This window comes from Paroedura picta, chromosome 16 (genome assembly GCF_049243985.1).
Source record: "Paroedura picta isolate Pp20150507F chromosome 16, Ppicta_v3.0, whole genome shotgun sequence".
Lineage (NCBI taxonomy): Eukaryota > Metazoa > Chordata > Lepidosauria > Squamata > Gekkonidae > Paroedura > Paroedura picta.
Window position 1 is genome coordinate 8,575,492 of NC_135384.1, and position 9,779 is coordinate 8,585,270.

A 9,779-nucleotide genomic window follows, 5' to 3' on the forward strand; every position below is an offset into this window, starting at 1 on the left:
AGAGAGCTCTGAGAGAACTGAGACCGGCCCCAGGTCACCCAAGATGTGCCTCCAAATTTCTTACAGTTGTCTTCCCTTCTTCTTCTTCTCCCCATAACAAACACCCTGTGCGGTAGGCGAGGCTGAGAGAGCTCTGAGGGAGCCATGACAGGCCCAGGGTCACCCAGCTGGCTGCACGTGAAAGAGGAGCGGGGAATCAAACCCAGTTCTCCACCAAGTTCCCTCCCCTTTGGTTTCTACGCATATCCTGCAAACATTGCAGAAGCAGGAGAGGCAGAAAGGCAAGCAGGGCACAGTTGTTAAAAGGATCCGGGGAAACCCAAGTTGCAGTCCCCACTCATGCCGTGGAGGCTTGCTGGGCGACCTTAAGCCAGCCCCACACTCACAGCCTCGCCTCCCTCGCAGGGTTGTTGTGAGAAAATGGAGACCTTGCAAGACAAAACCCTTGGGCGAGAATAATTCTACTCAGATCCCCCGGCAGGGAGGATTCTAAACAAGGGAGCGCTCAAAAGCGGTGCAGCCCCGGCAGCCATCTGGAGCCGGTCAGTCCGGTGGCCCCACCTGGCCCCTTCTTGTTAGATCGACATAGGAGGGCCTTCTCCGGCCCTTCACAAGGCGAGGAGCACGGGGGGTATGAGGAAAGCCAGCCCCAGCTATGCCTGCAGAAACACACAAGCATGGGGAGCAACGGATGCAATGCGGGGAGCTGAAAGAGGGACCCACGAGGAACACCAACTGCTGCTCGGGAAGCCAAGAACACACGCGCAGCGGGAGGAGAGAAAGAGACACACTGGATCCCGTCCAACGTGCTTTACTGTACGCGTCTGGGGTGCAGAGTCAGATTGCTGGGGAGAGACTTCCGCCCTGGAGCCAGGTGTTCCGCCTCTCCCGGCGTGCCTTCGGCGGAAGCACCAAGCGATTCGGCTCCCCTTCTGCACGGCACTCTGCGGCGTTCTCCCCGGGGGGCCAGGGGGTTTTGGTGGTGCGCTCGCACCGGCGCTCCCGCCTACGAGACGACGGCTCTGCCAGATTGGCCGCTTGTCGCTGGCAACGGCAGAGAGGGGTGTTGGAGGGGCATCGTCACGGTGAGGATCTGCAGCAGGAGGGAAATAAACCGAGAGAGTCGGCAGGGTCGGGGAGGCTGTTTGAGACGAAAGCGCCCCCTGCAGGGCTGGCGAGGGCAAGGATTTCTCTACCCTTCCGTGGCACACAGCCGAGAATGAGGCTCGCCAACTATGCATTACAGACGCACTGAATCTGTGCCCCACCTAGTACTTCCTGATGAGGGTCTTTTGGCAATGATGGCAAAGTGGGGGGTAGGGGGGTGTTTCAATGGCGGTCCCCCTACCCTAAAAGCCTCTCCCCAAAGATGCTCCCAGCATTCTTGTGCAACTTCAGCAGCAAGGGTGTGTTTCCTTCCCATCTTAATCCCACTTTACAAGCCCGCCTGTAAAATGGAGCTCTTCCACCAAGCATCTGGCAGGGCCAGGGGTCCTAGTAACACCAAATGGGCCTCCCCCAGGTAAACCCCCCCAGTGCAGAATTGCCCTCTGACAGCGTCCAGAGAGGTCGAGATTTGACCTTTTGAACTAGGTATTGCTAGGGGGTGGTGTGAGCGCCCCCTCCAGAGAGTACAAATGGGGAAGGGGAAGAGAGAACAGGGGTGCAAAATATTTTAAAACAAAACCTCAGTCCTTGGGCTGGGTGGAAAACTGCCATGGCTGCAGATGGCCAAGAGGGAGGGGGATCTTTCTCGCTCACCTTGGTCCTTTTGTGAAACTGGGCCTTGCTGTCCTCCGGGATGATGCTGTAAGGAACGAAGATGTCCAGGTGGTACAGGCCAGGGTGGTCCCGCAACACGATTCGATCTTCTCCCAGGTCCAGGTCCAGAGACCTCACTAAGTTCTGGAAAGAAAAAGACAAGGAGGCATGCAGTGCTTTGTGGCGCCACCTGCTGGGATCAGGCCACCTGCGCATCCTTCCCGTAAGTCACTACGCTTCCTCCGGTATCCAGTACCGAGTTACCGTTTTGGGGAGGCTGACTCTCAGGACGAGACGTTCCGGGTGGCTGCGGGAGGGCTGGGCGACGATGGCAAAGTCGGGAATGGTGGCAGAACTGAGAAAAGAAAGCGAGACAGTTCACTTCGGGAAGCTGCAGATTCATGGAGGATAATTCTTAGTAAACCATGGTGACAAAAAGGAGCCTCCCCATTCAGAAGCAGTCAAGATCTGAACCCCAGAGCCAGGAGGGAACGTCAGGGGAAGGTCTCAGCCTCTGTGCCCTGTGGTTGGCCCTCCAGGGGAACTGGTTGGCCGCTGTGTGAGACAGGACGCTGGATAAGAGGGACCCCTGGATGGATCCAGGAGTGGTCTTCTCATGTTCTTGACTTTGAGAAAACATCTGTCCCGAGAAAGCCGCAGGGGTAGCATGGGGAAAGAGCCATCATGTTCATCCCGACCTAGTCTGGAAGCTCTTGGTTTGACCTGGAGCAAATCGCCACCCATGAGCCGAATCTACTTCACCCAGTTTGAAAAACTGGAAGGGCCGGGGGGGGGGGGGGGATCAAGCTCACCATCCAAACAATGGAATAAATCTACCAATTGTTCTACCAATCTCTGCTCGTCTTCCTCAACCCAAACTCCCCACCACCAACACCATCCCTACAATACATTTCCTCCCGTCTCGGCCGCACCGTACCTCTGCGAATAAAAGGGCTGCACAAGTTTGCTGGTTGCCTCCTGGGCTGAGCTGCAGAGAATCAAACAATTGGACAGCTCGTTAACTGAGCCCCAGAGCTTGGCCACCCCTGCAAAACTGGAAGGGCGTCGGGCTCCCCCAAAGCCCAGCATACCTGCCATCCATCTCCTGGATGAAGGGTCTGGATTTTGTGCGGATGGTTTGCTCCGATATGGAACCCATAAACTTCCTGTTCTTCAGGACACGCCATTCTGGAAGGGGACGCGCAAGAGGCGGCCCGTGAGTGCGGCTGCAGCCTTGCACGCCGAGGCGCAAGGCTGCAGCTGGATCCGATGAGGGGGAAACGTGCAAACCTGTATTGCTAGAACCAGGCCGTGGACATTCCTGCCCATGGGCTTCCCTCCAGCAGCAGAAGCTCAGATTTCCCCCCTCTCAAGAGAGAGAGAGAGGAGTGGGCTTCCCCCAGCCAGAGCTGACTGCCCGTACCTGCGTGGCTGATGGCCATCTTGTATTTGTCCGACAGTCCCTCCAAAACGATTGTGATGAAGAACTCCCGGAGGAAAGGGTTGCTCTTGAAAGAAGGAGAAGGGGGTGGAAAGTGAGGCATTTTCGTTTCTACCCCTGCTCCCGCTAGCAGAGGGGGGCTCTTCCCTATGCAATGACCCATGTTGTGGGAAGGTAAAAGATAACATTTATCAGTGATATGACCGTGTATGGTCACGTCAACTCACCCCCTCCCCCTCCCAAAATGGCCAATGATAAGCTTGGAGGAGGTGGGGAGATGAAGAATGCCAGGTGGGCTTTTTTTATTACTGAGAAACCCCTGAAACGTTCTTCAGGCTTTGAGAAAATCCGGAAGTGGATCCATCGTACATGATATGGTTGGGAAGCAGAGCTGTGGACACGCCCACCCAGGGCTCCTCCCCTTCCCACCCCCTCCAGGCCCCTCATTGGCCATTGGGGGAGGCAGGTCAACATGACCATATATGGTCTTATCACCCAATAAATGTTTAAAAAAATATAAAAATATCTTAAAAATGAATTAACTCCCACCCACTCGGGAAACCCTTCCAGGGCTGTCAAGAAACCCCAGAGTTTCACAAAACCCTGGATGAGTAAGCCCGATGCAGAGAGACACTCACCTCCATCTTGGTGAAGAAGTCGGTGCTGATGGTGACATCGTACGCCGTGCAGCCGTGACCGCCTGGAAGGAAGGGGAGAAGGAAGAGGAAGAGTCAGGCTGATCCTGAAACCAAGGCCTCCGCAGCTCCTAAAGGCCACAAGCAGGGCTGGGCCACAGAGCTGTCTTTCGGGGAAACGGTCCACGTTCTACCCTCTCGCTGGGGAAGCACGTGAGTCTAAAATAGCGGACTTCATGTCACCGTTCCACACATATTTAAATCCCTTTCCCCAACCACGATGGCTACAAAACTTGGGGGTTTTGCATGTTTTGTTCTAAGAGGACCCCCCTCTCCCACCAAAAACTACTCCTCTCTTTCTGTGGAGTGTGAAATATACTCAGCGTCAACTGAGCAAAACAAAAACTGAGGACAGATGACTGACGAAGCAGCAGTGTTGCTTTTTATACCCTGCTTTTCACCGCCAGGAGTCTCAAAGCAGCTTACAAACGCATTTCCCCTTTTTCTCCCCACAACAGGCTCCCTGTGAGGTAGGTGGGACTGAGAGAGCCCTGAAAGAACTGCTCCGTGAGAACAGCTTTGAGAGAACGGTGACCAGCCCAAGGTCACCCTGCGGCCGCATGCGGAGTGGGGTAATCAAACCCGGTTCTCCAGATTAGAGGCCACCGTTCTTAACCACTACACGAGGGTTAGCCAAATGGTGCCTCTCCAGATGTCCATGGACTCCAATTCCCATGAGCCCCTTCCCCATTAATGGCACTAGCCCATTCCCCCCCCCCCCCCGCAGCCCGCTGTGAACCCTCACTCTTGTCCACTTCCGCATGGGGCTCGCCCAGGCTCATGGGGATCCGGAAAGAAGAGGCATTCTCCGACTCAATGAGGCACTCCAGCTCTTCGTTGGTCAGGTCGGGAGGCGGCGGGACGTGAGGCGACCTGCAGACGTTGACGAAGATCTTTTCGCCTGCATCGCTGTGGGTCTTGAGGCAGAACCCTGGAGAGGACAGGAGCAAGCTTGAAATCATCAGACACCCTGGAGGGAAGTTGCGTTGAGGGCCCAAAATGCTTCAGAGGAGGATCAAGACCCTCCAGGCTGGCCTTCGGGGATGCCGGGCAGGAATTTGTACCACCCCCCAGCCCCGGCCAGAGATGGATCTGCAGAAAGACCAGCCCTACCAGGAAAGTTATGCATCAGCCACAATAGGTGAAGAAGAGAGAAGAGCTGGTTTTGTGTATCCCGTTTTTTACTACTTGAAGGGTCTCAAGGTGGCTTGCAATCACCTTCCCTTCCACTCCCCACAACAGACACCCTATGAGGCAAGTGGGGCTGAGAGAACTCTGAAAGATCTGCGACTGGCCCAAGGTCATCCAGCTGGCTACATGTGGAGGAAGAAGAGTGGGGCATCACTCTGGATTAGAACCCACTGCTCTTAACCACTGGCTCTTGTGACAGCCCCTAGAACAACTTCCTGGTCCTCTTCCCAGCCAGGCCACCTTCCCTTTGTTCTGCTCTGCATTTGCCTAGAAACCAGGTCTAGTGCCTAGCCCTGCACTCTCCTCCTCCCAGAAGCCCCCATCAAACCCTCCGTTCTTCTGTCCTGTCTGAAGCTTTACCTGGAAGCGGCCGGATGGGCTTGCAGTCCACCGGAGCGGGAGCTGCACTCTGGATCTTCTCGGTCGCCTGGGGAGACACAGATCTGATGGGTTTCTCACCCATCCCCAACTGCATAGTCTCAGGAAGCTCCCCCACACCACCAGGACACCTTTTCCTATATATTTCCATCCCTAGTATTGTTATGGTCAGATCCCAGACAACTCAGCAGGCCCACATTACCTTCCTCTCTCCTCCCTGCAGCCTCCCAAAATCACAGGCCAACAATGTACTGGTCCTCATGGGGAGTCCTTAGAAATAATCTCATTGCTGTTATAATGCACTGTTTGGTTCACAGAATCATGAAGCTGGAAGGGACCTCCAGGGTCATCTAATCCAACACCCTGCACCATGCAGGAAATTCACAACAGCTGTGATATTTTAACACAGGACACTGGCATGTAAGTGGCGCTTTCTGGCCATGGAAGCACTTCATGAGCATGCCCTTGCGACCATCCCTGTGACCACCCTATGGATTTCAAGGGGTCCTCTCCAATCTGGGCAGGGAAAGGTGGGGGGAGGTCCATGTAAGACAGAGCACCTGCCCGATGAGGCAAGAACAACGTCATGGGAAGCTTTTAAGTTTAGAGAAAAGGAGGTGAAACAGGCCACATGCCAGAGATCAACAAAATGACGCCCAGCGTAGAGAAAGCAAAGAGAAAGCATTTCTGCATCTCCCATAATACTCTAACTTGGGATCACTCTATGCGATAGATTGGCAGCAAGCCCAGGGCAGGCCACAGGAAGTACTATTTATCACAAAACCTAGCTGATCTGGGGAACTCACTGCCACAAGAGGTGCTGATGGTCACCGGATCAGGTGGATTCAAAAGCAGGATGGGCAGATTTAGGGAAGATAGGCCTAACATCAGCTGTCAGCCAGGCCAGCTTCTGGAGTCAGAGACAAAACACCGTCCAATGTCAGGCACTCGGGAGGAATCAGCCAACAAGGGCTGTTGTCCACAAACCCGGCCCGTGGGCTTCCCTGTGGCCCCTGAGTAATCACTGCTGCAGCATGCTGGACCGAAGGGGCCACGTTTCCAAGGGCCTCCCCAAGGAAAGGAGAGCACACCTGGAGAAGAAGGCGTCGGAAATCCTCCTCGTCTTCCTCCTCTTGCAACTCGGCCGACAGCAAGGACTGGTCAGTGGCAGACGCCATGGTGGGGACAGCCTGCAGAGGCCAAGACATAAAAAAGGATTAAAAACTAAGTCCCCCACCCCAGTTCATCCCAAAGGCAAACGGCAGCAGACACGGAGAGTCCGAAATCTTCACTGCAATGAGAACTGCTCCCCATTCCCCTTTTCCATTTTGAAAATATTTTCTATTCCCCCACCCACTTCTGAGAAAAATCCAGAATTCAGAATTCCTACATGTTGTCTAAATGCTCTAATTCTTTTCCCCAGAGCTAAGGTTACCACCGTCCTGGAATTAAAACTGATCTCCAAACACAGAAATCAACTCCTCTGGAAAAACATGGGTCCTTTGGGGGAGGGTAGAGACTGTGGAATTAGGCTCCACTGAACACCTCCCCCAAAGCTCACGCCCAGAATCTCCAGGTTTTCCAACCCAGAGTTGGCAACCATGTTCAGAGAAACAATTTTGCGAGGAGGGGAGAATAAGACACCTACAGGTTTGCCTATTATTACAGGAAGGGCATAAGAAGGAAAAGAAGGGAACCCAGTGCATGCAAACCACTGAGCCGCTTCTAGGGATGCCACCAGCCTCCAGGTGGGACCTGGAGATCCCCAGGAATTACAGCTCCTCTCCAAGCGACAGAGATCAGTTCCCCGGGAGGAAACGGCCGCTTTGGGAGGTGAACCCCATGGCAGATGCCCCCTTGAACCCTTTCCCTACCCCAAACCTGGCCTTCTGCACCCTCACCCCTCAAAAAAACAAGTCTCCAGATTTCTCCCAACCCATTGCCCGCTTTTCACCCTCCAGGGGAAGGCGCCTGCAAGGGAGCGTCGCAGCCAGGCCACTCCCAAACTACCGGGATCACTATGGCAACCCCTACGTGCGGCCGGCCAGGAACACAGAGGGGGACCAGCTCCAAGTGCAGAGCAAGGCAGAGAGAGGGGGAGACTCTGCGGGGTGACCTCCTGCGCCCTTTGCAGCCTCGCCTCTTTCCCTGGGGCGCACCTGCCAACTCACACGCGCCTTGCAGGGGTGGCCAGCCTGAGGCGCTCCAGAGGTCACACCTGGGGCAGGGGCTCATGGGGACTGTAGTCCATGGACCTCTGGAACGCCACCCTGAGATCCCCATTTGGCAACTCTCCCCCATCCCCAGCTACCAAATTGAGCGTTTCTTGGAGGGAGCAACGCCACAGAGACGGACATGCAGGGCTACCACGGGGGAAGGGAGGCTCTTGGCTTGGAGGGGTGGGAGGGTGTGGGGGCCCCCCCTTTTTTTTTAAGGAACTTACCTGTCTTCGGGCTCCAGGCGGGCCTCGAACCGGCGGCGCCCGGGCGAAGGGAGGACGCGAACTCGGTGCCTTCGGGGGACACCTGGCTGAGAACGGCAACCAACAGAGGGGCTCGACCATAGAGTTGCCCACGGGGAGCAGAGCGGCAGCTCCTTCCGAACAGCGCCCCGAGCGGAAGTTCCTGTGCCTCGCCAGAGGAGCCGCGCTGCTAAGAGTGGCTCGTCTCGATGGTAGCTGGGAGGCCGGAAGTGCCGCTGGGAACGGGGCGGCTTGTCAGCGGGGAGCAACGGGCTCCATGGCGGGCTCAGCCGCCCCGAGCAGCCGCGGGGTCCCTTCCGTGCACGCCGCCTTCACGTCCATGGAGTACGGGCCTGTCCCGGAGGGCACCGGGGCCGCCCAGGTAAGCGTCGGTCAAGCGCTTGCAGCGGAGGGGCGGCTCTCGTCGGGGGGCTTCCAGCTGCGAGCGGGATTGAAAACCCGGGGAGGCAGTTCGGGCGCAAAGAGGCTGAAGAGGGGCTGGTATGGGGCGGGGGGCGGCGCTTTGCATCCCCCCCCCCCTCGTTGATTTGGTGGAGAAACCACTTTTTCACCTTGCATTTGAGGCGCCCACTTTTTAGGGGGAAATTTTGTATGATATTATACTTATTATATCTTTATATATGTATATATTATCTATTCCGCCCTCCTTTGCAAGCACAAATAGTGCCTCTGCTTGTCCCGGTCAGCCGCCGACCTTTGCTCTGTCGCTGAGCCAGCAGTTCGCGCTCCTGGAGGGGCTCTGAGCACCCGGGATCGCAGCTTCCGCTGGGCTGCGTTCAGCCTCCGGATCTGGGGTGGAAGAATGCAGGGGGGGCCCTTTGGGGGGTGTGGCTCTTTTTTTTGGGAAAAAAAGGAACTTACCTGTCTTCGGGCTCCAGGCGGGCCCCGAACCGGCAGCGCCCGGACTCGCGCGCGTTCTCTCCAGAGCGGGCCGCGCCACTGGCCCCTGCCGCCAGGCCACACACCTGCGCCCGGGTTCCAGGGCTCTCCGGGCGTATAGAAAGCGCCGGCCTGCGGCGATCCTAGAACCCGGAGAGACGTCACCGTCAACGTCAGCTGTGGAACCCCGAGTGGGGAGACCCTCCAGCTAAGCCACGCACAACACCAGCTAATTGTGTTGCGCCGAGCCTACCTCCTCGGGTTGTTGTGACGGTAAAAGGCAGAGAACTGCCCCTGCCGACCCGCGGTCCTTGAAGAGTGGAATAAGAAATGTGATCGTGGCTCTACAAGATCCCCCTTCCCCATCCAGAGAAACCGACAATCGGGTCTCCCTCCCGATCCTGACGTCCCCTCTGCCGTGCAGGCCTTTTCTCAGCGAGCCGGCCCGGGGTGCTTTGCATAGAGTAGGAGCGCGGAAAGAGCTTGAGCGTGGTGGCGTTAAGGGAACCTCCTTATTCCGCGGCAGTCTACCTCGGAGCAAGCCTTGTTGGGGGCAACACCGGACGGCGAAGGCTGCTTGGATTGCTAGTTGGACACTCCCTTTGCTCCCCTTGGATGCGAACTTCGGGATGAGCGCCTTGCAAAACGGGCTGCCCGGGATGCAGCGCGCACCGGTCGGTCGGGGGGCAGGGGGTCCTCGGGGTCCCCTCCGGGAGGGACCATCCCCCCGGTCCTTCTTCCCATGCACGTCGGGCTCGAGCAGGTGGGCTTTGGGGGCTGCCGAGGCGGGTCCGAGCCCTCCTGCGCCCCCATTGGCCGCCGCGCCCGTGGTAAGGCCCACCTCGGGTTACGTCTTACCGCGGAGAGACCCGCCCCTCTACTCCGCCTCGCTCTGCTTCGGGGGTGGGGGTTGCATCCCGGCGTGCACCGGGGTGAGGCTGGCCATTGCACC

The 9,779-nt window shown here is 56.9% G+C and overlaps 1 protein-coding gene across 4 annotated transcripts; it reads right to left on the minus strand.

Annotated features, from left to right (window-relative positions):
- Positions 1-795: 795 nt before the first annotated feature.
- PIH1D1 (PIH1 domain containing 1) lies at positions 796-9,753 on the minus strand. Of its 4 annotated transcripts, none has more exons than XM_077315818.1 (13): positions 9,359-9,547; positions 8,810-8,970; positions 7,910-7,995; positions 6,558-6,656; positions 5,449-5,515; positions 4,643-4,828; positions 3,841-3,902; positions 3,185-3,269; positions 2,853-2,949; positions 2,699-2,749; positions 2,026-2,116; positions 1,762-1,905; positions 796-1,093 (listed from the first exon to the last, which is right to left on the minus strand). In XM_077315818.1, the coding sequence occupies exons 4-13, from the start codon at positions 6,642-6,644 to the stop codon at positions 1,007-1,009; spliced, it is 957 nt and encodes a 318-aa protein (XP_077171933.1). In that variant the 5' UTR covers positions 6,645-6,656; positions 7,910-7,995; positions 8,810-8,970; positions 9,359-9,547; the 3' UTR covers positions 796-1,006. The 4 variants fall into 4 exon arrangements, with proteins under 4 accessions (XP_077171933.1, XP_077171930.1, XP_077171932.1 ...); XM_077315815.1 differs by having other exon boundaries at positions 9,081-9,502; XM_077315817.1 differs by lacking the exon at positions 7,910-7,995 and having other exon boundaries at positions 9,359-9,753.
- Positions 9,754-9,779: the final 26 nt, after the last annotated feature.

Excerpts from the sequence above, each read along its gene's own strand:
- PIH1D1 (XM_077315815.1), bottom strand. The coding sequence starts at position 9,193 with ATGGGGAAGGGGGATCTTGTAGAGCCACGATCACATTTCTTATTCCAC. Across the intron at positions 7,996-8,809 it reads CGCCTGGAGCCCGAAGACAG|CCAGGTGTCCCCCGAAGGCA; the intron begins GTAAGTTCCTTT and ends TGCCGTTCTCAG. Across the intron at positions 5,516-6,557 it reads TCCGACGCCTTCTTCTCCAG|GCGACCGAGAAGATCCAGAG; the intron begins GTGTGCTCTCCT and ends GTGTCTCCCCAG.